Raw genomic sequence first — 26,910 nt, 5'->3', positions numbered from 1 at the left:
GAGTTCAGAGCAATGCCACTATAGTCTCTGTGTTCCCATATCTGTGAGGAAGAGCAAAGCCTGGTGTTCCTGTCCCTGTCCCTTCGGAGGTGGAAGATTCCAGTCACCACAGCAGGAACATCAATGCAGCAGCACATACAAGCTTCTGCTCTCACAACCTCCCTTCCTGAAAAAATGCTTTCCCTTCACAGTCAAGAACTCTTGCACTTGCCTCTTACAAAGCAAGAAACCTCCAAAAAATGTAAATAGGCTTATTTATTAATTCAGTGACATTAATGGAGTCCCCTGGATTGTTTTACAATGATTCTTTGGTCTCCATAAGTTTCCTACACAACAATGGATCATGAAGCTCTTGGGAATAAGGAGCAGGCTCTTGTCACACAGACCAACCTGCTTAGCAAAAAGCTCTCCTGGAGCAATGTATATGATGAACTTAAAGGAAATGATTTCAGGCCTAAATCCAGTCTGGGGGGGAGGGGGCACAAAGGCAGTGGTTTCTGACACCATCCAAGCCCATGTTGTGCTTTGCCCCCCATGTGAGACAGGACACTTGCAGGAGCTCACAGTCCATCCATCAGTGGCAGTGGCCTGGTGTGAGCAATAGAACCGAGCTGCTCACACCAAGCTGCTGAGGTATCAACTCAGCTGATTCCTTCAGAGGGAAAATTCTCACCTGGCAGGCAGTGAGGTCCAGACAGGCTCTGATGCGCTGCTGCGGCTTCAGCTCCTCCCAACACAGCACAGGGATGTTCTGAAGTGGCTTTGCAGTCAAACTGCAACAGAATCTGAAGTCTGAACAGTTTTGATGTGTATGTAGAATGAGAAAGATTATTTTTGTGTAGCTACCAGTATCTAGTGCTATTTTATGATGCAATAAATGTATTTATTATCCTACAAGCTGATGAATACCTACAGTAAAGAAAAGCTTCCCTTGGTAATTTAAATCTTCCATGAGTGGAAAATAATTTTGTGACCAATATTAATATGTTTGTAAGGTATCCGAATAAAATTTACAGTATTTCATTCTGAACTAACGCTGAGCAGGTAAAAATAATTCTATCATGCTACACAGCTGGTGAATAACCATGAGCCTTGCAGCAAAGATATTCCCTTCTTTCAACTTTTAAGGGTCATGAACAGCATAGCCATCTATGTTTTCAAGGAACAAGGAAATGGACAAATCTAATGAGCATGGGGCTATGTGTGAAGGATCAGTACAGCCACTATCCAGAGCAGAAAACTCTGGCTAGTGAAGGGTCAAAGTTTGCAGAGCACAAATTGGTAGTAGGGTCAGATAAAGAAGTAGGAACTGGACCAGAAAAGCATAATAACCACGAAGTTGTGAACACAAATTTTGCCAAGGTGAATTTTAATAAAAATTTGATTCCACTTATTGCAAGGATACATATCCATAAGAAAAATGTGTCATTATGTCCACTGAGAACAACTGATTTTTATTTCTGTTTTTCACAGTACTTGTGATGAAGTTTACAAAAAAAGAATTAAGAGCGTTACAACTGCTCATAGATTTCAGATAATCCATTTGGCAATTTAGAATCCCAAACATCAAAATTTAGATTTAATTGCAAGATAGATCTGAGCTGAAATCTGACAGAAATATGATAAGGCAGCAGGGCTATTTAGCTGCCACTTGGTCACGTAAATTGCTGATTGCAAGCAGCAGTTGAGTTACCTGGGCCTTCTACCTTCATTTGTAAAGCATGAATTTTTCCAGCTAATAGCCCGCCTGCCTCTCTTGCTATTAAGAATTGGATGGGTTTTATTTTCCGTGCTGCAGCATTAAATCAGAGTGATGGCTGAGCAGCTGGGGCAGTAAGCACCACGCTGCAGCTCACTGCTGCTGGCTGGAGAGGCAGCCGAAGGATTTGGCAGAGCCGTGGTGCTGTGCCATGAAGGCCTCGATCTCCTCCACGCTCCGAGGGACGCAGGTCAGCAGCTCCATGCCGGTGGCCGTCACCGCGATGTCGTCCTCGATGCGCACCTGCGCAGAGCACAGTTACCTGGGATGGGGCGGGGGCTGAGGCAGCCAGGCACAGCTCACACTGCAGCAGGAATGGCCTGGCACTAGCGCCGTGCCAGGGGCTCTGTGGCTCCAGTCCCCGACAGACACTGGCCCTGCCGCCCCGGGCTCGCACAGGCTGCCTGCTCACCCTGCCGTGCTGGTGGCCCCTCGGCTGCCTTGGCTACATCAGGGATCTGAGCAGGCTGCTGCAACAGTGAGCTCATGCTGTGTCACTGCACGGGGCCAGTAAATCTCAACAACCCCTGACAGCAGCAGCAGTAAAAGAACATTCTTCCCTGGCTTTGCCTCCAGCCTTCTCAGCACACGGCTTGCTCAGAACAGTGCCTCCTGATGCCCACAGTGTCTGCTCTCAAAGCTGTCCTGTTCCTGAGCTGCAATTCAGGTAGCTTCTCTTTGCACTTAAAACTTTTCTCTAAACACAATAAAACTCTGAACATGAAATAGCTTATAGCTGATATTCTAAACATTGAATTTGGAGCTGATGAGAAAGTCCTAACCAGGTCAGACATTTCTTTTAAAATACAATCGTGATATTTCAAATCATGGGAGAAAAAGCAGATCCTCTCAGTTTTTCAACTCTTGCTATTAAAATGAAATGTGTGCTCATTTCTGTTTGTCTCTAATCTCTTCTTACCAGTAAATGTGCCTACACAGTCATTCCCATTATCTTATCAGAAAAATGTTGCTAAGTTGCTAAGCTGCAATAAAAGCAATTTTAGTAAGGTGCAAATCCAAAAGAACACAAACCCTGGGTACTCCCACCTTACAATTGCTTTAATTGTTTCTGACCTCTTGACATTTTCAACTAAAAATAAAGCTGGTTAACATTTGTACTTCTGATTGCAAAATAATCCATTTGTTCAAACAAAATGAGTCATCCAGTCCTTATTAAACTGTTTAATGATGTCTTTGCCAGATTATTTATTTTACATGGTATCAAGTTAAGTGTATTATAAAGCAGAATTAAATAAACAAAGTCCATTGAGTTTACACATTTGTTTTGGCCAGCTGTAAATTTGCAAGCTGTGAGGCTCTGTATGCTCAGTGTGCCTGAAAGGCCAGTGCCTTGCTGCAGAAGAGATCAGCAACACATGCAACAACTGCACTGGAACAGATTTTACCAGCATGGCTTTTTGATTCACTGCTGCAAATTTGACTGCTGAGCAAAACAGAACCCAAGGATTCAACAGGAGGGTCCCACTGCATCCAAAGGCAAATCCTGCTGGGTCTTGGGAGTGGGCAGAGCCTGCCTGGGTGGACCAGTCCCTGCCAAAAACCTGATGGTACCAGGCAAACCCTGCAGGAGTGCCAGAATCCAGGGACAGGTTAAGATGGTAAAAACCAAAGCATCACATTGGCAAGCCCAGCCAGTGTAAATGGAGCAATGATGTGGAAAGTAAAAATGTCAGTGCAAAAGTAAGTCTGAGAGCAGAGGGAAGGCCAGCCAAAGCTAGAACCGACTGTGCCTACAGAGAGAGTCTTTTCCCAAGCACTGCCAGCTTCACAAACCTCTCACTGCTTGAGCTGAAATTCCCCAGCTACAGAGATGTATCTGCCAGAATTCATCTGCTTAACCAGTAACATTAGCAAAAAAAGCAAGAAAAATGGCTTGTGTTTTCCAGCTCAGTGTTTCACACCTTCACCAATACCTCTGCACTCCTTGGGAGTATGGACTGATTTAAAAGCAGAGCAGGTGAAAGCCAGACTATAGTGGGGAAGAATAAGTGGGGCAAGGTATCTGTTCATGCTGTTCTCTGTCTAGGCCACAAGAGAAAATCAGGGTGGGGAAGAAGCTGGGAAATAGTTAAGAGTCATGAAAGGATCAGGGAAATGAAGGTATAGTGAGGTGAGACAGGATTGATAAATAATGGACAAAGAGAGCTGGGATTGGCTAAGGAGTCCAGGTAGGGAGATCCTGGTGGAGGTGAGAAGTGAGACATCCTGAATGAGGAGAGCACACACTCTTTGGCTGGAGCTGCCAAAGGCAGGGAACTGAGGGTGATTAAATGGAGGAGGATGAGTGTCACACCCAGTGACTCCTTGTATAGGAGGAGCATTGTTGGAGATCACACAACTGATCCACAGTTGTGATCACTGTGAAAAGTGGGAGAGCCAGTACTGTCACATCAGCCCTGCTCAGCAGCAGCACCTCCAAATGGTCTTTGGGATGTGATGGAGACACACAGAACCACCCTGGGACCACTCACCACTCCCTAGGAACATGTCACTTCTTTCCCTGGAATCTAACCCTTCCTCTGCTGGATGCATCTCACCTGAAATGGATGCTTGCCATAAGATAGAAGAAAGATTTCCCATTTTCAGTGCATGGTTTTTCCTTTGACTAAAAGCAACATGAGTGCAGAGGAACAGGCTCTCCAGGGGAAGGAAATGGTTTCATTTGCTCTTTTCCTTCACACCCTCCATGCTTCACCATGAGTTTAAACTCAACAGCAGCAAGAAGCAGCTTCAGAGGACCTGCAAGGCCTTCCCCATAGGAAAGCCTGTCATTCAGTCTTGTATTCTGTCCAAATGGACAAAAGATGCTGGATCTGCCTGGCAAGGCTCACTGGCTTGGGACTGCCTTTCCCAGAGGGGGACAGTGGTTGTGAAACTTGCTCTCAGAGCTGTCCCTGTTTGCAGCTCTTTGTTCATTAGTACTGCTTGCTTCAGGACTACAGAGTGGTTTGGAATTGAAGTGTGAAGCTCACAGCACCCCCAGCTTTCAGGGTGCTCTGCAAAAACCTAAGAGAGGCTTTACTTTTTTAGTGTGAAATGGGAGACTTCAAAAAACCACTCCTGTAAAGATGCAGTGGCCAGGAATGCCAGGACTGCTCCAAAAATGCCTTTTTCTTATCAAGGGTAGTGGCATGATCTGTCTAGATAGACCTGATTGCACAACTGCCTAACACCAGCAACAGGCCATCATGTGGCTCAGCTCAATGGCCCCAACTCTGCCCCAAAGCAGTGGGGGCACAGCCAAGGACAGCACAGGAGTTAAATACCAGGGCTGCTGACAGCTCTGTACAGCCTCGCACTTTGTCCTGACTTACTAATACAGTCATGCTCCCCAGAGCCTCCTGTGTTACCTTCCAAGGGAAACAGGGTTGAACTTACTAATTTCTTTTGGATGATAATATATATACAAGGGTTTTGACAATCAAAAAACTCTTCTGGCCAATTAAATAATCCAGATTTGCATGATGACAGATCCCAGATGTCAAAAAAGGCAACTGATGAAATATCCCCCTTTTTTATTTTAATCTATTGATCATTTGTTTGACTGTGGAAAGCAGCAACACTATCACTGCAAGACCTTAGAGTGGGACTTGCCTGGAAATGCTGACAGGACATGGCCACACATGGGACCATCCAAAGCAGACCAGCACACATCCAGCTGGAGGACCCATGGGTCTGTTCCTGCAGCTGCTGCCCTATAGAGGCAGCTCTGGGTAGCCAGTTCAACTCAGCCATTGACTTACCAATAATTTTTAACAGAAGAAACTTATCATGAGCAGAGTTTGACTTCTGTATCTCAGAAGGATAGGAAACAGAGCTGCTACATGAGACCCAGGGTGCAGGGCTGGGGAAGGCTCCTTCCTGTTGGTACACACAGTGGCTATGCCAAGGTGTTTTCTGCAGAGGCCTGTAGGATCTGTGCTCAGTGAATCTCATCCCATGCTGTTGTCTTCCTGGCACGAGCAGGTTTCATTCACAACCAAGTCCTCATGTCAAGAGAACTTTTATTTTAAATGTCAGCATTTAAATGTTCACATTTTTATAGAAGAGGATCAATATGAGTAGGGTGAGGCCAAGTATTTTATTAGATTAACTAATGCAGATAGACAAAAAGCTTCAGGTGCCCAGTCCCTTCATCCAGGCTCAAAAAGTAGCACTAAACTACAAGCTAAATACAGGTTAGAAACAGCTGGTCTTACTTTAACCTAATTATGTTAACTACACAAGAGAAAAGGGTTAAAGAAGATTTATAAGCAACTAGCAGTGGTTTGTGGGTTGCCTATACCTATCACTTCCCTTAGAAGAACTTTTAAAGGAAGTTAAGTATGTACATTGTGACAACTGCTTTCCTATGAAAACTTTTGAAGAAATGCCGTGTAGCACTATTACTGTGATACAATAAGCAATGTTAAAAAGTGGATGAGCATAATGTTTATTGCCTAGTAAACAATTTAATTTCACAATACAAATTCACCACAAACTCAGAAACAGAGCCTAATCTTCTGAAGAATAAAAATCAGGACAGAGACAACTATATGGCTCTCTCAAAGGCAGAAGCAGTTAAATATCTTGCTCTTCATTTGGTTTAGCATTTATTCTGAGTAAGGGAAGTAGTATTGTTTTGAAAAATATCGTAATATTAGCCGATCTTCCAGTTCCTGGGCTTTGTAGATCTGTTTAATTTTTAAATGAGAAAAATCTGTAAATGGAAGAAACTAATGCATTTAACACCCATCTGTCTTTCAGCATTTTTTGAGTTGCATAGTTTTCAGATATTAAGTCTAGTGCTAGTTCTACAAATCCTAGGGAAAAATAAAGCCTGAACAGAGACTGAATGGCTTTACTGTGTCTTTGAGAAAACATCATATGAACTGCATGAATCAGTAATCAGCTTATGAAGAATGGAAATGTCAAACCCTAAAGGGCAGCATTTGGAGTCAGCATTTCCCCTTCCCCGAGGATTCAGCTGCTTTTCCTGAGCAGTGCACACACCCGTAGGCACATCCCTGTATTTGCACATCTGTGTTTATTCAGGAGCATGTGGGGCAGAGTCCAGGCAGAGCAAAGGTGCCCTGGGCCAGGCACTGTGCCAGCGTCCAGCAGCAGCCCTTGTCCCACAGATCTGTGACTCGGCAAGCTGGACCTTGCTTTTGCAGATGGACAGCTGAACTACATGGGACTGAAACGTCCCAAAATCAAGGAAGGAAGGCCAAGGAAGTTGGTGAAGGACTGAACTCAGCAGTGTCCAGTAAAGAGTGTGGGGTTCAGACAGGGCAACATCCCCTGAGCACTGCTCGCCTCCCTGCAGAGGGATCTGTGCGTGTCCCAGAAGAGCCCGTCTGTAAAAGCCCTGATGAGGAGGTCCCTGAGCAGCAGTGACAGCCACAAGGGCTGTGCCTGTGCAGGAAGGTGTGCTGGGGACACACCTGTCCCAGCAGTGCAGGCCAAGGGAACCTTGTGCTGACTCTTCTTCCCTGCTCCTGCAGCTTCCACAATCCCTTCATAGCTAACTCCAGGCAGCACAGATCACAATAAATGGCTACAGTCTTGCCCTTTCTGGCACACTACAAGAGCTTTGCTTCTCAAGGCACAGGCTTGTCATAGTCAAGAAAATTATCCAAAGCCCAAAGAAGACACAAATTCAAGGTGAATTTATTAAAAATCCACAAATTCCCTGTGTGGACAGATTTACTTAGAATTACAGTGGTGTTACTTCACTGAATGTTAGTTCTTTTTTGAAGTGAATTACACTAAACCAAATTAAGAACATTTTAATTAGTGCTGAGCTCCGCAGAGGGAAATGGACAACTTATTTCCTTTTGTAGAATGTACTTTACTTTTACACTTAAAGGAAGATTAGGCTGGATGTCGGGAACTCTTCAGCTAGAACTAACACCAATACTAGCCCCTGTACCATTAATATTTGTCAGTAAAAACACTGGGATGTACAAGATATTTTTTAATCCCATAGGATGAAAGTTTTCTAGCATGCTTTTGTGAGAAATACTCTGGATAAACTAGAATGAAACATCTTGTTCATAACTAAGCACTCTACACAGCACGAATTGCATCTTCTATTTATGCAGAAAAGAGTCTGAATGGTAAAGATGGAAAAACTTATTTTGATTGTATTGTAATTCAGCTTTTGTGAAGAATTCAGAAATATTCAGATGTATTCCAGCCTCCGATTTTATTTTCATTCTTCTCCTGGACAAAATCAAGTGACAACATCTGGCTCGGGGTTTGTGTGTATTATTATTTTTTCTCTCTAAGTAAAATGTATTGTTCACAGGGGGATCAGAGATTTAGATTTTTGCTCAATCGTTTTTGGGCAGCCCCTTCTTTTAGCAAAGTTTGTTGGCTAGCTCTCCTTACAAGTCATCATTACAGGAAGCTAAGCAAAAATGAGGGAACAAAGTTTGCTTGAAATCTCTGGAACAAAAGTGCCTGATCCAGCAACTTATTACCAAGGTAGAGACCCCATGCTGTCACTCCTATTCTATGCAACCACAGGCACTGGGTGAGCCACAGACACACCTCAGGCTGCAGAAATGGACTGGGCACTCACAGCCATTTGGGAAAAATGTAGACTTTGCTGAACAATTTCAGGGAAAGCTCACCAGGAATCAATTCAAATACTGGAAAACTCCCTAGGAGTGTTTACAAGGAAAATGAAGACAGTTAAACCTGTTTCCATTGCAGTGTCAAGCTACACAAACACATGACAGTGTTTTTTAAAAATGCATTTCAGCGTGTGGTGTCATACAGAATGTGCTCACTGTTAGAAAATGCAGAATTAGCTGCTTTTTGTTCACCAGTACTTCAGTCGTCTGGCTGGCAAATCTTGATAAAGAAACAACACAGAGACAGATAATGTCCCAGACCTCAGCAGTGAATTAAATACCTGCAAGGGTAAAGTCCTGTGTTTCTTAATAAGGCTGCACCCATATCATGGTTGGCTCACATGACCGAGGACAGCACACACAACTTTTCTGTCAGGCCTGATGGTTCCAAGGCAGCTCAGACCAAAGTGCTACAGTAATCACCCTCTCAAGGCTGGGGTACATCAGTAAATGGCAGCAGCAGACAATTCCTAATGAATGACTTTTCATACCAGAAAATCACCACCACTGCCAGTGATTGCTCGCAGTAGTGAGACTTAGCAGAAGAGCCACGTGGAGGATGTGGCATGGCAGCTGCCTACTCTACCTCCTCTGTGCAGGAATACGGAAGCTCAGAGAACAATGTGGCACCCTTCAAATGCTTGCCCTGCTGAAATAAAAACCCCTGGAAGCACTGCAACTGCTGAATGCTCTGCAGGGGCAGTGGCTTTGAATGGGAAATGTGCCCTGGACACTGTGTGCAAACAAGGCCCTTCTACCTGCCCAGCTGCTGCAGGGGAATGATGGCCCAGATCACCTCCACCTCCCATGGCCGATCCTCCTGTGCACACTGCTGCCTGAGCCTGGCTCACCGAGCATGGGTGCTCTGGAACCCCATCAGCCATTCTTCTGGAAAATGGGGAAGGTTCCCCCAGTTCCCCCAAGGCACAAGTTTCCTGCTGTTCTGTCAATAATCCTGTAAGAGCAATTACTGCTGTTTTCATCTACTGCCTCCCCAGCTAAAACAGCATCAGGCTGTACTGCCCTGGCAGGAAGCACTAGACTGTGCTGCTGTCAAGGAAGCCAACTCTGGACCACAGAACTCAGTCTCATATTTTGTATTAGACAAAACACCTACCTGGCAAGTCACTGGAAGGTGCTGGTAGAGGATATTTCAGTCAATGGGAAAACAGGGGTCTATCATTAATCACTAGTACAAAACCACATTAAAAAATTAGAATAAATCCCCCCAGTTTGCAGAGTCAAATGGCCCAAATGACTCAAGGTGCTGCTTCAGGAACAGCAAGGGCAAACAAAGAGAAGGCAGTGAATGAAGCCATCAGTAGGCATGACTCACCCCGCCGAAGCCGCGGAAGCGCTGCAGGACGCTGCGCTCGATGAAGCAGGCCTGCGCGGGGTCGCTGAGCGCCTGCTCCAGCAGCGGCTCGATGAAGTAGATGCCCGGCTCGATGGTGAGCACCATGCCCTGCTGCAGGCGGCGCGCCGTGCGCAGGCTGCGCAGCCCCGGCTCCTCGATGCGCTCCACGCCCTGCGGGGACACACGAAGCACATGGAGCACCTCATAGCCAGCCCTCTGTGCTGACTGCCCCACAGACACACAAAATACCGCAACACGAAACTTAGCTATGAATTACCTCCCTCCCATCAGCCCTCATTTAGCTTGCACACGGAGTGATTGAGTTTTCAACTCGATACCCCAAGTGTTTTCTGCACCGCAGAAATCTTGGCTTTGGATGTGCTTGGTACTGTTACTCTCTACCTTAGGAGAAATACTGCACTACAAAGAAAAATAAAATTACTTGCACTATTCCTTGCTCTACCCTCCCTTGCAAAGTATGGTATTGTGACAAGCAAATTTTGAAATGCCTCTGCCACGTCATGGCTGAAACAGCTGAACTATGAAGCAGAGAACAATTTCTCCAAGGATATGCAAATACTTATTCTCACCAAATGTTATTAAAATTACACATTTATGATCTTGATTCAGGAGCAATGAGTCTACACATGACTTCATAAAAGCAGCCCATTTAAACTAAACTTTTGTCAGATTCAGACTTTCAGGCAACATGGTGCTGACTGGTATTATTAAAACTTAAGGTAAAACAAGTCCAAACTAGCAAAATATTCTCTTCTTCCCAAAAGCTGGTAAAATAAAATGATATATGAAGACATGCTTAGTCAAGGAATTAGAACACTGCAAAGACTAGTTCCGGATATTAATCTTCTTCCCCCAAAATGTGCCAGGTATTGCAATATCAGAATAAATATATCTCAATCCCATTAGGTTTTCAAAAATTCTTCATCTGCAGCAAAACTTCCCCAACAAATTATTGTAATGACCCATTAATAGCTCATAGACCACCAGCTTGCAATCACACACTCTGCTCATGAAACCTTCTCTGCTTTAGCCAGTGAGTGAGAGGTTAACATGTCAGACCATGGCATTATTTATCTGGTCTCCATGTAGCTTTCCTGAATCTTGCTTCTGGCCAAAGCCACGGTACTTTCCCTTGCCAGCAGAAGGGCAACTGGTGTCAGCATCACTATGTGGATGAGAGTATCACAAGGATGAAACTTCCCTTTCTCCCAGACAAGCCCTGCCCAGCACTACCCCCAGTGCTGGGGCACCACGTCCTGGCACAGCCCAGCTCCCGTGCTCCTGCCAGGCCAGGGCAGGGGGATGGAGGAGGCTGGAGCACACCCTGCACATTACCCACGTTTTCATCTTACTGAATCATTCCCTCCTCAGAGTGCACACAGCCCTGCAGTATTGTTTGCTCTTGAGCTCCACTTTCAGTTCAGAGAAAGCCTATTTCACAGCAATACTGCTGTGCAGCAGCCCCTCCACAGTGTTTGCTTTATTCTCACTGGTTACCCAAGCAATGCTGGGGTTGCTTTTGTTCCCTTTGCAGAGCTTATTCTGTTCCAATGTCCAGCATCTCATAGTAGCCAAGATTTTTAGAGCAAACCGGCCTGGACATTCAGACATAGGTTTGCCCATTTTGACTGTGTGTTTGATATGTTTTATGTCATATGTTTGATTTGGACTTTGCAGAGCACTATATATTACACTATATATTACATATTCTTAAAATAAGAAAACATGGTTTTGTTTTACTGAGCCTAGAAAACAAGAATACTGTGATATTAAGCAAGGCATTTTGAATTTGTATTCTTATCAAAACTCAAAGAAAATCAATATATTTCTAAACTTGAAACAATAACTGCTCTGAAATGGAGCCATTTTTTCTCTCATACTGCCCTTTGGGGTTTGGCATTTCACACATTCATTGTAATGTGTAAAGGAAATGAGGGCATCCAATCTTGTGGATTAATCTCTCCATGAGCTGTAAACAATTAGATTAGTGTCTGGACCTTTTGGTGCCTGGCCAACTATCTATCGGCTACTTTACAACAAACAACCCCTATTTGGCTTTTAAGTGCACTTCTCAATTCTACTTGTAAATGCCTTTTCCAAGGCAGTCAATCCAAGACAGATGCTAGAAAGACAAATGCTGAGCGAGGAAAACAATCGCAAACATCCTCTGAAGGCAGCCCTGGCACAGCATCCATATTTTTTTGCCTTTACTTAAAATAAATGGTGTTTAACACCATGTGTGACAATAAAGCCTCAGTAGCCCCCTTTATTTACTTCTGTACAGCTGCTGAAGCAATGGCAGGCATTTTGTCTAGACTGTTTGCAGTCTGATCCTGCTTTTAGTTCTTCCCTCAAGAAGCTAACAGCAACTCAGGAACAAGACCCAAAACACACATCTGGAAACCTCTCTCAGCAATGCAGGGAGACTCCCCGAGGCACCTGAATATTGCTGCTCACCCAAAAGTAACATTCTACCTTCTCTGGAAGGAATTCACAAAGTCTTTTTGCTATTTCCCCCATCCTATGTCAGTTCTGGGTTGTGCTGGCTCTAGGTTTCATCTCCAGATCTCTGGGTTCTGCAGGTACTGATGCAAGCTATATCCTTACCACAAAGGCATCTCCAGTGGGCTTCAAAGAAAAGGTAACACTGCTCAGCTTTTCAAAGCTGAAATGCAAGCAGGACAGCACTGGGTGGGATTGTCCATTTAACAGAGGCTAGCAGGGTGCTCACCAGGAGATGTGTGAAATGGCTGAAGAGAAACAGGTCCTGGCTATGGCTTTTAAGTGGCCACTCACACTCTGAGCAGAGGACTGCCCCAACCCAATCTGCTGCAAGGCTGAAGGACAAAAATGAGCAGGCTCGGGAAACAAGCAGAGAGGGACAATGACCAAGCTGGGTGGATGACAAAATCCCTTCTTTTGAGAACAGTGCTGGATTAAAACACATATCAGACTGTGGCTTCAGCATCACAAGTGACATCTGATCTCTGGGCACTCATGACCACCTTGGTAGCCACCACACCAGTCAGTCCAGGGGCTGACAGCTCTCTGTCTGCTGTGGTTGCTTATGAAAAGTAGGACAAACTGAGGGCTTTTTCTAATGACTGCAACACCACAATCCCCAAACAGAAGATGACAGGTCTGAAACAAGACTTGCCTTTTTTTATTAAGTCAAACTCCCCTGGGAGCAAAGCCTGACAGGGCAACCTTGCACTGTCACCCTCCAGTGTGAATCTGCTGGATTAATGGATTTCCTTCTTTGAGAGGAGGAACCTTCCCTACATCTCACAGCTAAACAACTCAAGCTTTGCCTTCAGCAATGACCATGGTGTTGTTCTGCAGTCAGATGAAATGAAGAGTGAAAGTCTGAGTGCTGGTACAGCAGCTGTGTGTGTACCTGTTTCTATCATCATTATATCCTGGTGGCCTGGCCACTGAGCAGGACCCCTGTCACAGTGCTGCACAGAGAGAAAGTATAAGCTGATAATTTGCCCCCAAAAAGTGTACAGAATAGTCTAGAAAATATTAGTGCCTAGGCATCTAAAAAGAGACTTGCAGTTATATTCTATGAAAACCAAATTTTGAATAATTGTTTATTCTCCTGTATATTGCAACAACTGACTATATCTGAAATTGTTTTCTAAGACTGACTTTGTTTGGAGGTTCTGCTCACATTTTAAGATTGAGACACTCCTCCTCCAGTAAGCACAGATGTATGACACTGTCATTTGTGACTGTACTCCTGCCAAGAACATTGGATTCCAATTAATGGTTCATCTAAGGTAACAAAAACCAGCATGGCTAGGCCATAAGGACTGTCAAGGGAACAAGAGAATTATTATGTAAACTGATTTTATTACTATGTAAGCAAAATAAAAGTTCAAATTAAGTGTACAATAATACAAAATATTACTATTTTTGGAATAATAGGGAATTAGGAAGTATGCAAATCTGCCTATTTCCCAGAAAAAGGGCTGTGAAGGACTAGAACTTGCAATATCCCCAGAATATCTCAGGATAAAGATGAACTACTGCTTGCTCCTAAGCAAGTCAATGGTTAATATGTTGCTTTTTCCATGGAAGAACTCCATGGTGTATCATGCTGGATCTTGTTCCACAGGCAAAGCAATCAGCAGCACAGACAGCTCCAGGCCCAGTCAGGCCTGATGCTGGGTTTGCTTTTGGATCAGAACAGAGGAAAACCACAGGAGATGTCCCTGTGCTGGCTGTGGGCTGGGGCAGTAAGTGCAGAGAGATGCCAAAACCAGGGGCTGCAAGCTGGCATCACCCCAAAGTGCCCTCAGGCCAGAGATGGCAACAAAGCCCAGGCAGGGCAGAGAACACCTGAGGTACTCCTAACTGCAAATACTGAACCACAGAAAAAACTCTTTAGTGACACATTCTCTTACAATCTCTTAATGTGAAACATTAGATTCACATTCTCTTTTCCAGCTAAATCATCACAGAACTTTTTGGAGCCTGACAGACTGTCCCAGTTGGAACACATCCAGCACAGTGAAGTCCTAACCACTTTACCATGCTAAGTGCAATCAAGTATTTAAATTAATCAGAATACTAACATTACATTTAGATAATATGAAATGAGCACCAAGGTGAAATCTCAGCTCTTCTACTCTTCCCTGTTCTCCCACTGCATATATCTAACTTCTAATTAGCCCATTTAATGTAAAAAGAACAGAGAGCTGTGCAGCTAGGAAAATAAAAGTCTCAAATTCCATTTCACGTGTCTCCTGGTCCCTTCTCTCTAAGCCCTGGTTTCACTTGCTGAGTGTTACTAATGAAGATTAGTTTATTCAATCTCTGCAGCTTTCCCCCAGCAGCCTGAGCTGCCTATAGTCACCTGAAGGAACTGCTGTCAGTCCTGCCTTTGAAATGAGCAGCAGGTTACAGAGAATGTGCCCCAAGCACCACAGATCACTCGTGGCATTTGCAAATCAAAGCTTCCACTTCTGCAGGAGAATCGAATTACTAGCTGGAGCTTTTGGGACACAACTCAAAGTTAATATTGGGGGAATAGAGGACACATCATCTTTAACTGGCTATTTTACTTGAAGTGTTTTCTTCTTTTCTAAGTATTAACTGTGGTATCAGGTTTAAGTTACCTAATAATTTTCCTGTTATTGCAGGGAATGAGGAAAAATCATCTACCACTTACTTAAGCCACTGCTGCCTCATGATTCAGCTGGAGCTGAATTTCAGTCCATTACTACACCATGGCTCTGAGCAGAACTCCCCATATAATTTTTGCTTTCTGATCATCTGATGTTACCAAGCTCCAGTGCTATCATAATGTAAATAACAAAACATGTCGACTATATTTTTTCTCTTTTCTTAGAACCTAAGTTTGAGAAAAAAAGAGAGAGCAAATAGTAAAAATCACCAAATTGACAACTACACATTAACCCGGAAGATGAGGAGAATATTTAGCAGAAATTTATAAGAATTTTATAAGAAATGAGAGAAAGAATTGCAAAAGCTACCAACAACAGTGTTTTAGAATGAAACCAACAACAAGCACCATTTAAAATCTAATGAACAAGTTTCTTGTGACACACAGAAAGCAGATGTAGGCAATAGTCTTAAATGAAAGGGTGATCTTTAGATCCCATTAGTGAAAATTGTATAGCAAAGATCCCAAAGTATACCAATGATACCTTACTGTTTTCATGTAATTGAAAGCAGAACTCTCCTGTTCTGTTTTTCTCTCCTACTGCACCTAGAATGAATTGTTCAAAAACACTCAAGCTCCATTAGTTGCTGCTAAAATTTCAGAAATATTTGGACAATAAATATTCAGATAAAAGCTCTGTTAGCACAAAGAGTCTTTTGCAACAAACTTCAATAAGTCAAAGAAACATAAGCAAGCATCTCCATTAAAAAAAAAAAAATTAAACAGAACTAATGAAACCCAAACCAAGCAAGTAAAAGCCTCAAGTCCTTAACACCTTCTTTCTGATCAGAGGAGGGGAACTCTGTGGTATGACAGGGCATGTCTGCACCACAGCACTGCACTGCCTCAGCACCTGAGCCTTCCCTCCTTTCCTGCCTCTCTCAAGCCCTAAGCCCATAAACATCCAGCATCTCCTCACAGGGAACAGCTGCTGGGGGCTGATCACAACTTCTCTGAACACAGGATGACCCAGCAGGGTGAGATCTATTAGCCTAACTCTGGGAGGGGTTTAAACCCCACAGAAGAATCCTAGGCTGCAGGAAACTCTCCTGGTTGGTGTTTGACCCAGCAGGTAACAATAAGCACCATGGATTTCAGTGCTGCTCTGCATGGAAAGGCAGTTTTCACTCATCTGTTTCCCTCCTGCATGCTGCCTAGTCTATAGGCTGTATATATCTTTTTGCTATTCAGGAATTCAAAGAATAAAAAAAACCAAAACCACCACCACCAACAACAAAAAGCATTCAAGGGGGTCCCACAAATCAGAAGCAGTGAGTCTTTTCTCCTAATCTTTTCTCAAGATGTACACCTACAAGAACAAAACCAAAAGCTAACACTAATGAAAAGCCCTTTTACTGTTTGTACTCTAAGTGCCTTCCATACAGGTTGTTTCATGTTTGCAGGTCCTGGGTAACCAAAGCTGGAGCAGGGCTTTGCAAGATTATGGCAAGTGAGGCAATTTGCACCACCAGTACCCTACATAACAGCTCTAGGCTGCTTGGTGAATTCACCTCATCCTCTGATTCTTAAAGGAAAAAACATTAATGCATCATTTGCAATGCTAACCACAAAAAAATTGAAATCTGCTTCAGCAGAAAGTTGGATACATAAGGAAAATAGTTTTTGCCTGTATTCTCCAGGACGTTTGGTGACTTAAATTCCCAGTCAGTCATCTGGGACCTGGGAGCAAGCTCTCTGTTAAAGCCAGACACAGCTTGTGCACAGCTGAGATGCTCCCTGTGCATGAACAGTGATGGAAGGATCTGGGGAACCCCAAAACAGACCCCCAAACTTAATTTGTGATGCAGAATAGCAACAGAAGGATCATATTTTCAGGAGAATTGAATTACAATTTTAAACTAAGGTAAATCTTGTAATTTTAAAAAACAAAATGAAATTAAACTCTTAATTCATAAGATGTGAAAATCACAGTAGTTATTAACCTAACTTAAATTAACTGGCTTATTATTACAGAAAGTCATCAAATGTACTTAGCATTCTTTAGAGCCTTATAGTCAATTAATATAGCATGAAATTGAATCAACTCAGGCATCTAGAGACATGGAACCTAGATTTAAATTAAAACTTCAGCCTCATCTACCTCAGGGTCTGAAAATTTGGGGCCACCTACCACAATTTCTTCACTGCGACAGGCACAAACCCTCATTTATATTCCATATCGAATTTACCCAGAGACAACTGCAAGAATGTGAGAAAACCATCTCCAGGATTTCATTTTACAGCAGAAGCTAAGCCCAGTGGGGTTTTCACCCTTTGAAGCGAGCTCTCTCTGACTGAGGGCCAGAATTTCTGAAGTGATTAGCACCACTGGGGCTGAATTTTCAGAAGTGCTGGAGCTGCAGTCAGCCCCTCAGAAGGAGCAGGCGGGTTTTCAAAGCAGCACTGGGCTTCCCACGAGGAAACTGGAGTCCCCAGGGAGCTCCTGGCTGCTCAGCACTCCCCAAAACCAGAGCACTCCCCAAAAACAGCACCTCCACTGCTCACTGCCAAACAATGCTGCCCTAAGATAAGGTTGCCAAGACACATTTGGTGGTGGCCAAAACCGATCATTCTTTACACAGCAAAAAGTAGGAAGGGAAATGTTGTATTTTCTAATATCTCCGAGTATACTCTGCAGAAAATCTGCAAGCATTTACATTTGTCAAAGAAGAAGAAAGTGCTTGTTCAATGCTGCATGTGAAAGCAGCTTACTGGAAAAGATGAAAACTTATTGCCAATTTTGAAAAAAGAAATCTTTGGCTACCAATGAATAACTAATCTAAGCTAACAATGTCTGGAAATAGTTTTTTTGGAACACGCAAAACTTTCTGACGGATAAAAATTAGGAAATTAACGTTTATTGTATTATTTCAAATGTAACTGTTTACACTTGAGGAAAATAATGGAATAATATCCACTTGGAAAGTTTTTATTTTTAAAAAATCGTTTGTAATACTCCCAGAAATTCTCTTGGCCAAAAGCAAAGAAGTTGCTTTTTAACCAGCTAGAAAAAAGAACATGATACTACGGGCATGGACTCAGTGTACAATAAACACCAAAACAGCTTTATAAAAATCTAGCTGGTAAACATTTAAAATGCACCACAAATCACTCCAGAGTATACTAGATGTCTTCAAAATGTGATTTTCATGAAACAATGAGGCATGGGTAATGAGCCTTCTCCCATTTAATACAGACACGTCCCACACTTGCAGGAAAGGTGCTCAGTTGCTCGTGTTTGGATTAATTTTGGCAGAACCACATCCCCTGCATCCTCCCATGGCTCCCCTGCTGTGGGCAGGGACCAGGTCTCCCAAGAGGGCTTCAAGCCCAGAGGAGCAGATGAATTCCAGCTCTCTGATGGGCTCCTGGTGTGTCCTTCCCACACCCAGGTACCTCATCTGAGCCAAAGGACCTCCTGCTTTGGGTCAGAGAGAAGTGAAGGGTCTACCAGAGGAGGAATTCATGCTGCACAGAGAGTTTAAAGGGGTTGCTCTTCTGCAGAAGCTGGAATTCATAATTTTTCAAACTAAGGTGCTGCCATACACCCATCTGTGTGCACTTTTATAGGCAAAGGTTTGATGCCATACACCTATCTATGTGCACTTTTATATGTAAACATAGAACATCAGCTATTTGTTTGTGAGCTTTCATACATGCTTCATACTCAAGGAACTTGCTGTTTAGGATTAGATTTTGAAAGTAAATTAGCCATGCAAACATTCTTCATGTAAGAATGCAGTTGCATGCCAACACAAACAAATGATTATAGTATTTGCAGGTATTAAATTCTGAGTAGAGCTCTGACATTTTTACACACAGTAAGTATGAAACTGGAGAGCCTAACTCATTTGGCAATACAGTCCCTATATCCATTTTTATCTGTAACAGGCTGCTCTTTCAAAATTGTGGATAGATCAGTTTGCTTTTAAAAAATGACTCTCAAATTATATACCATACAATAACAATTATAAATTCAACCATATGAAAACAAAAACTATTGTCCAAAAATGATTCTGTAGCTTGTATGCCATACTACTGAAATCTGCTGAGAGATGGAAGGTGGACAGGGTCCATTGCTCCAGACTCACACAAAATCAGCTCTAGAAATCTCCCTTGACAGTAAGGTACTTGCTCTGACCTCAAAGAATACAGTTTTTAGACAAAACCAAGAAGGGTACTTTGCACTCTCACTTGTTCCTAAAATGTAGCTAACTCTTTACCTACCAAGTCTTGAACACATGCTCCTGTTTTTTAAATCCACCAAATTCAGTGACGTTATTCACAACACAAGTGAAAACAATCTAAGCAAAGGCATGAAACAGCAGGGTCCTGGATTTTAAAGGTTATGAACCCCCCAAGTAGCCACAGTCCTTGTGCTCTGCTGAATGTCTTTATTTGTACAGAGAGAATATACTTGGGAGGAAAAAAAGGAGAAGCATCCATCCTTTCTGTATCAGCTAGTGCAGAAACCTTAAAAGCAGAATAGGACTGCTTTTGATTTGTTTCATTTTTATTACATGTAAGTTTATTAGCTGATCCTAATACATCATTATCACAATATTATATCTCCACTATAATTATAATGTGAACATAGTAAGTATCCTCAAATATTATATACTGTGTCTTCCCTGCCTGCAAAACTGAACCAGCAACACCAGCTGTTATGTAGCCTGGTCACCCAACATGAACAAGCACCAAAATAAATTTAAACCTTACCTGTAAAGCTCCTAGTTTCTTTTGCAGATTCTTGCAAAACAACAGTTACATATGAGAGGAGACAAATGACCCACTTTTGTACTGTATTACTGAAAATCCTTAAACAGTTAGTCTCAAATAACCACAAACATAGTCCTTCTGAAATCCTTGTGAAGCTGCTGTAAACTTTCTTTATTAAATATTAAGTACAATTTGACTCAGAGATTTTATCCTTTTAGCTATCATTGCAGATCTATTGCCCTTAATTGGTTACAATATTTTACCTATTCTGCTTTCAGAGTATAGTCATGAATCATCAAATTAATTAAAGGAAAAAGACAATCATTCTGTGTTTTCTGCAGGAACTCAGAATACAAGAGATTATGCTCTCCCATTTGCAAAGACTGGAAGACTTGATGGACTTTTTTCTTTCTGATCTCACTCCAGGACAGTACATCTACCCCTGTGCCTATGCTGACATGAGCCACCAAAGCTCAAGACAGGGCTACAAGCCAGCTTGTTCCCATATGACACAGCCCCTGGCATTCACTTCCCAGGTACAGCAGGGAGCTCCTGCAGCTGCCTCACATTTGGAATGGAGCAGGTGAATCTTGCCAGGACTCAGGTAAACTCAGATGCCCTGCCACAGCACAGGGCACTTGGGTGGTATCTGTCAGAGCAGTGACTTATGGAGGAACAACACAATGTATGTAGAAATTGAACACATTAAGAATGCCCAAAGAGCACCATCAGTTGACTTCTTCCCACAAACAATCTCTGTTTCAACAAATTAACAGATTTCCTTAGAATAAATTGCATAAAATAACACGTCTAAAAAAGGAGACACTTAAATGCACATCTACTCTACCTCTGAGAAGATGCATTTGGGAAACCACACATAAAGTATGAGCAGTGCTGATTGAGCTGAGGGGGTTAATCTGCAGGGGAGTTGAGAATGGACTAACACTAACCTCTGGGTAGCCTCCAACATCATGCACGTCGATTCCAAGTAGATGTCCAAGTCCGTGTGGCATAAATATTGCACCCAGATGAACCTTCACCATGTCATCTACATTGCCTTTCAGAATGCCAATTCTAGTCAGCTCCTCCAGATGGACTCTGTCAGCCAGACGGTGCATATCAGGCCAGGAGACCCCTTGGAGAGCAGAAACAGGCAGCTGAGTTAACTATTGCTAAAAGTTTATTAACAACAACTTTCAAAAAACAGATGCAACACATGTGCCCTTTGTTTATTTAAAAAACAAAGGTGGAAAGAGCAACTACATTTTCACAAAAACGTTTTAAACAAGACAAAACTATTTTAACATGTCTGTGAAGTACAGAAAACTACAAACAAGAGAAACAGCAGCACCTTATAATGCAGATTGATATGAAAAGATGTTAATACAAAGTATCTGAGCATGTTCACAGAGATGCAAATGAATCGGTGAGTCTCCTATAAGAATGTCAACTGTAGATTGCAGTTATTTAAAATGCAGAGCATAGAACATTATTATCCTATTCTGAATGATCATACCCATTTAGAACATCTGACATGACACTGACATGGACACTACTTTTCTACGTACATTGAAGATTTAAGGCCCACATCTTTCTGGCAAAGGCACTCTCCAGAAATTAATGATTCCCTTGTGTTAATGGGCTGTGTAAAACACAACTCCTCTAATACATGTACTGAAACAGCATTACAAAATACTGTTGTTTGACTGGAGACAGAGTGCCAGGATACATTAGGTTGCTATTATTTTGGTATAGGATACAATTTTGTTTGACAAAGTGCTGGGGAGAGGAGGGAGGAAGAAAGCAGCTCTTTTGTTAGTAACAAAGTACTGTCCTAATTAGTTCACCATGGCATTGAGTCATCATCAACAGAGCAGCAGTTGCAGATTCAAGACAACTAGGGCTAAGGTACAGTTGAAGAATATTTTCCTTTTCAATTTTGGCATGATTAAACAAATAAGAAATGAGCAATTTTTAAGGCCAAACTCCCACCAAGTTCCGTTTGCTTTAATCCAGTTAAGCATGCAGCTCTAGGGTCTTGTGAACATAAATGTCATATCTTAATTGCATTATCACTTTTTGCTGAAGGTATTGAGGCTTCAAAGACAGAAATAAAATCATCCTAAGGGAGTGCCTGGATAAAGCACTCAGCTGTCTCTTATGGCTCTGATATGAAGATCAGAACCAAACTGAGCAGAAGAGGCTGCTCTGCCCTGTGCATGCTCTCACAACCCAAGGCACCTTTACACTTGTGTGAGCCCTGGCTGGGAAACAGCTGGGTGTAATCAATGACAGGCACCCAGATGATCCCCACCAGATCACTCAGGGACCCAACCTGCAGCCTGCTGCACACAGCCTTCTGCCTGCCAAGCAAGGCCACAAAGCAGGGGACAGGCACAGACAAACCCTCACTTGCTGCTTCCTCACAAAAGCCAGCAGTGCCCAAGTGAGTGGTGCTCACCCACAAAATGTGTGCTATTTTTATGGTTTCCCTACTTTAAAAAGGAATTTCGATTTTTCATCCAACACGAACCAATACAACCATAACCAGCTGTTCTTTGACAACAGTTCAACATATTCTGTCATTATTTATCTTTCTAGATGTTGACTGTATTGCCATTTTCACTTCTGTAGATTCACCTGTGCTTCACAACTCTATCATGTTAGGCTCCACTTTACTGAATGATAAACTGAAATCACTACAATCCATCACATCAATATTACATGTCACACTAAAAGTATTAATGAATCACAGTTGCTTTCCTATTTATTGTATAGTTGTGGGAATACAAAATTTCTATGTCTAATTCGAGGTTCAGCTTTTGCAGTTTTTGACTCCAACTGCTCTAAAAATCTTCAATCTTTTTTTCTGAGGACACTACACATTCTTTCAAGATCTCTCCCATGATTTTTTGGCCGAGTATTACTACAAGTCACCTATTTTCATTGCCATAACTGCAAAGGTACATATAACAGTATCTGACCCTGGTCAACTGTTTGAAGCCTCACCCTCTCTTGCTAAAAACAAAGGTCAGAACTCCATGGCTGGAAGACAAAACACAGCCATATCCTGGATGCTCTGGATCAAGCTGAGTTGTCTGGGAGAAGTGAAGCTGAGGTGTTTGCAGCTCAGCCTTCCTGGTACTGTTGGTCTCAACCCAAATCCACAGACTCCACTTAGAGAGACATAGTCACCTTTATCAAACTCAGGAAGAGATACTAAAGGAGATATAAATACCAAACTGACCAGAAATATAAACATCAAAGCCACATATCCATTTGTATGCAGAAATTTAACAGAGCAAATTACTGACATTATTGCCCTAACTGAAAAGACTGCCATGGCTGCAAACCCTGAGTATTTCTAGGCACTGAGCAGATCCATTAGAACTCTTTCTTCCCTTGTCCCTACCTTTTTCTTTTTCTCTCATTGGCTTAAAGTGCAACTACTTCTCCTCTCCTTCTGCCCAGTACTCTTAATTCCCCATCTGTTTTGGTTTTTATTCATCTTATCTGTTTCATTAGAGATTGAAGACAACAAAAAGCTCGACTGTGAAATAAATAATGAGGCTGGATGGAAAATCTGCAGCTTTGGGCTCTCTTTTGGAGCTAGGGTGGTGTTTCAGACAGAGCCCAGCAAAATAACTCTGGACCACTCTTTTATCATCCAGCCAGTGCCATGAGCTTTGCTAGATATGAAATATGTCAGCTCCAGTTCTCTCCCACATGCTGCTACAGCTGCAGACTGCACTGGGGCAGCTCTGGGCAGAGGGGAATTAAGCTTCTGCTGGAGGCACCCTGCTAAATAATACAAATCTTGGTTTACAAATAATAGGTATTCAAACAGTCTTATTTAAAAAGCAAACACTTTATAGATTGCACTTTCTAGTCTATTGTCTGACTTCATGCTTTATGCTATTATGACTATGGGGTGGTGGCCACCCCCCTCCAAGACACTTAACCTACAAACCTTGGATAAAACACTCAAATACAGACTATTACTTGAGTACTAAGACAAAATAGGAAGATATTTTGAGCTGACTAGAGACAGTGAATTAAGTGGAGTGATTTTTCTGGTCTTCACTTAAAAAATGTTGATATCCTTGTCTTGTTTGATATGAAATGATTCCCACCATGCTAGGAATAATCTTTAAGAATAAGGTTCAAACAGATTTCTACCCATTTCTTAAACAGGTAATTTGACAAAGAAAGAGAATCTAAATGCAAATCTTCATACACTTCTCTCTATCCTCATAATATTAAAAACATTAACTTTGTGAAGAGAAAAACTATTTTACAGTACTAAGGCAACTTCCGAAAAGTATAGAAAAAAATCCACTCAAAAAAAGGAACAACTGTAATTCAAGGCAGATGTCTTTGACCATCTTATCCAAAAGTATATTCACAGTTGCATACAGTTACTATAGAGTAAACAGAAATATGTGATGCTTTAAAGTTATTTTAAAACTAAAATGGTATTAATTTTATCTGGCAATTGGAGTCTTTATAACACAATGGACTGTGTAAGCCCAGCTGTCTCTGGGACTGACTGGCATGCCTGCACTCAAGTGTCATTTAGACAACTAGTAAGTATACTTGAAGAGTAGAAGTCCTTAAATTTTGCTAACCTAATTTTCCTTTAAAGATACTGAACTTCCAGTAATTGCAAAAAGCAGACAAAGGAGGAAAAATTAAATACCAGAGTTGATAGCTTCACCAACCTGACAACTTGGTAAGAAGCCATGAAGAGAACTTTTTGGTATTCTCACATGATGTGCAACTTTCCAATCTGGAAATGGCACAAGGACCTGCAGTGAGACTTTGTGAGTCCCTCTGTTAAAGCCCAGAGGTGTCTATATTCTGCTCAGATGTCTGTGCACACATGTGTGGACAGCTTTAGCACGTTACAGAAAACAATAACAAAGAAGAGTCCGCAGACAGCCAGGGAACAATCTGCCCAAAAGATTGAAGACTTGCAGATGTGAAGAAAAAGAACACTGGCTAAACAGTGCTGAATGTACAACATTTTGTACAAAGAATCCTTAATTCATGTTCAGACACTTCAGCTTTTGGATTATTGGGGGTCCAGCAGAGACTTCTGTGCCCTGCTGCAAGCTGACAGGGGAAGTCAAGCACCATATTAGCAGTCTTGTAGGGAGAAAAAGTTAGAGTTAAGTAAAAAACCAATCAAATCCCACAACAACTTCCACACAAGTGCCTCTGCCATCAGGTGTGTGAGTTACCTCAGTGACTGTTCTGCAACATGGGCCAGCACTGACCTCCCACCACTCACTCACCAGGAATTTTTACTCATGCATTATTCAGGACTATTATTTTTAAGCTTTGGTGAAGTTTATCATAGTTGCAGACATGCTTTTTGTGTAAGAACTTCTGTGATAGTTACAGACAGGTTTTCATGTAGAAAGGTTAGTTCAGTTATTATCTTTAAGCCAATTTATAAACCAATTATAGTCCAGTGACAGATGAGGTTTAAAAAGTCAGATTGGAGGGTCCTTGGACTTTGACAGCTTGTACCAAAATGAGTCTGTGCTCAGGAAAATCTGCTGATGAGGTGTCTGCTTCCTTCTTAATTCCCTGCCAAATGAGATACTGGGTAATACAGGTCACTGAAGCAGTGCCTGGCTCCCCAGGAAAGCTCAGCTCCCCAGGCTCATTAGGCTGTGATTTGTTCCCTGCCATGCAGCACATGCTCAGGAGAGGGGCCAGGTCAAAACCCCTTTTACAGCAACCAAAGCACTTGAGATTCCTTGAGATACAGAGTGAATGAACTACACAGCAGCAAACAGACACTGGAGGTTTGCAGAGTGTGAGGTATCACTTAAAAATGGCAAACTTTGTGTATTAAATTTGTCAAAGTTTTTTTTTAAATGTATCCCCATAAAGCTAAATGTTATCTGATACTCTTGGATATTACTGTGAAAGAAAGGGAAAAGATAAAATTAGCATCATTTTATTTCCTTGAAAATACTCCCTCTCTGATATCTGTTTGCAAAAACCCACAAAATTTCACATAAAAGAACTCTGGTACACCATATAAAAATCTCTGCAATAATGTGTGACCTCTTTGATCACACCAATGGAGGAGATTTTTGTACCTTCTTTGCCCTCCCCTAAAAAGAAAGAAATACTTCTAGTGAAACCAGAAATCAAAAGCATTCCTATCTTTTGATGAATATACTATAAATTTTTAAACAGTAGAATTAAAAAGATGAATTGCTATAACACATCACACTATCAACTGTTCCACAGTTGCTGTTAACTCACTAGTACTTTTATCCCAGTGATTATTATCTGAAGTTTTATTAGAAGCCATTTGAGAACATAAAGTAGAAACAGCATACAAAAATAATTTAGAATTACTGTGTGGGATTTAGCCACTTTGGTCAGAAAATACTCTGAAAAGGCCTAACAGGATTTTTTTGGCCACTACTTAGGGTACTTTGTGGTTGTAATGTGACAGTGATTAAACCACAAATGATTTAACAGGGTTTTTCTTGTTGTTGTTGGGTGGGTGTTTTTTGCCAACACAGATGTCACAATCTTACTAAAAAAAACCAAGTATGGCAAGGTTGTAGTAACTTCTCCCCAAATTGTGCTAAGGTTAAGTTACATTTAATTTCCAAGTGTCCACAGACGAAGGCAAAAGGCCCAATGTCCCCTGGCAGTGCCACTGAAATGCAGACAGAACACACAATCCCAGTCCAGCCAGAAACCCACTGGAACAGATTAAAATCTGCCAACTGGCAGAGACCATATCAGACATAAAACAATAGGTCTTTAGAAATTCCAATCAGACCAAGTTTAAAAAACAAACCAAAACATAATTTAAATCCTAGAAGCAATTATCTTTTCCCTTTTCATTTGGGTGCTAGAGAAATAGTTGTATTTGTGATTTTCATGTTTTCATTTTGGCCCACTACACAAAATATTCAGTAGTGCACAGGTTTTGAACTTGGTGTCTTGCAGCACCAGGAAAGGCCACTCTGCCATGGGGCAAACCCCCAGATGCTGTGCTCTAACACTGGCAATGTTTGGGCAACAGTGGAGCTGCTCAAAGCTTCATCTGCTGTATAGATGAGCACATGGCTCAAGGGGTGAGCACCAGATGACTGCATGGATGCCTAATGCAGGGATGCAATTTCTGACTGCACTTTACAACTGTGGCATGGCTGCAACTGGCTGCCATGTGATGAGAAGA

The 26,910-nt window shown here is 42.2% G+C and overlaps 1 protein-coding gene across 1 annotated transcript in view; it reads right to left on the bottom strand.

Moving 5' to 3' along the window:
- Positions 1-1,355: 1,355 nt before the first annotated feature.
- Positions 1,356-26,910, bottom strand: part of PEPD (peptidase D) — a 136,073-nt gene continuing 110,518 nt past the window's right edge. The window contains exons 13-15 of the mRNA XM_079315935.1: positions 20,642-20,826; positions 9,740-9,931; positions 1,356-2,002 (exon numbers count right to left, since the gene is read on the bottom strand). Of these exons, the coding sequence (XP_079172061.1) occupies positions 1,853-2,002; positions 9,740-9,931; positions 20,642-20,826 (527 nt within the window). The 3' untranslated portion in view covers positions 1,356-1,852. The remainder of the gene's footprint in view (positions 2,003-9,739; positions 9,932-20,641; positions 20,827-26,910) is intronic.

The sequence above is a fragment of the Erithacus rubecula genome (assembly GCF_903797595.1).
Source record: "Erithacus rubecula genome assembly, chromosome: 12".
NCBI classification, from domain to species: Eukaryota; Metazoa; Chordata; class Aves; order Passeriformes; family Muscicapidae; genus Erithacus; species Erithacus rubecula.
This window is presented reverse-complemented; position numbering and strand designations above follow the sequence as displayed.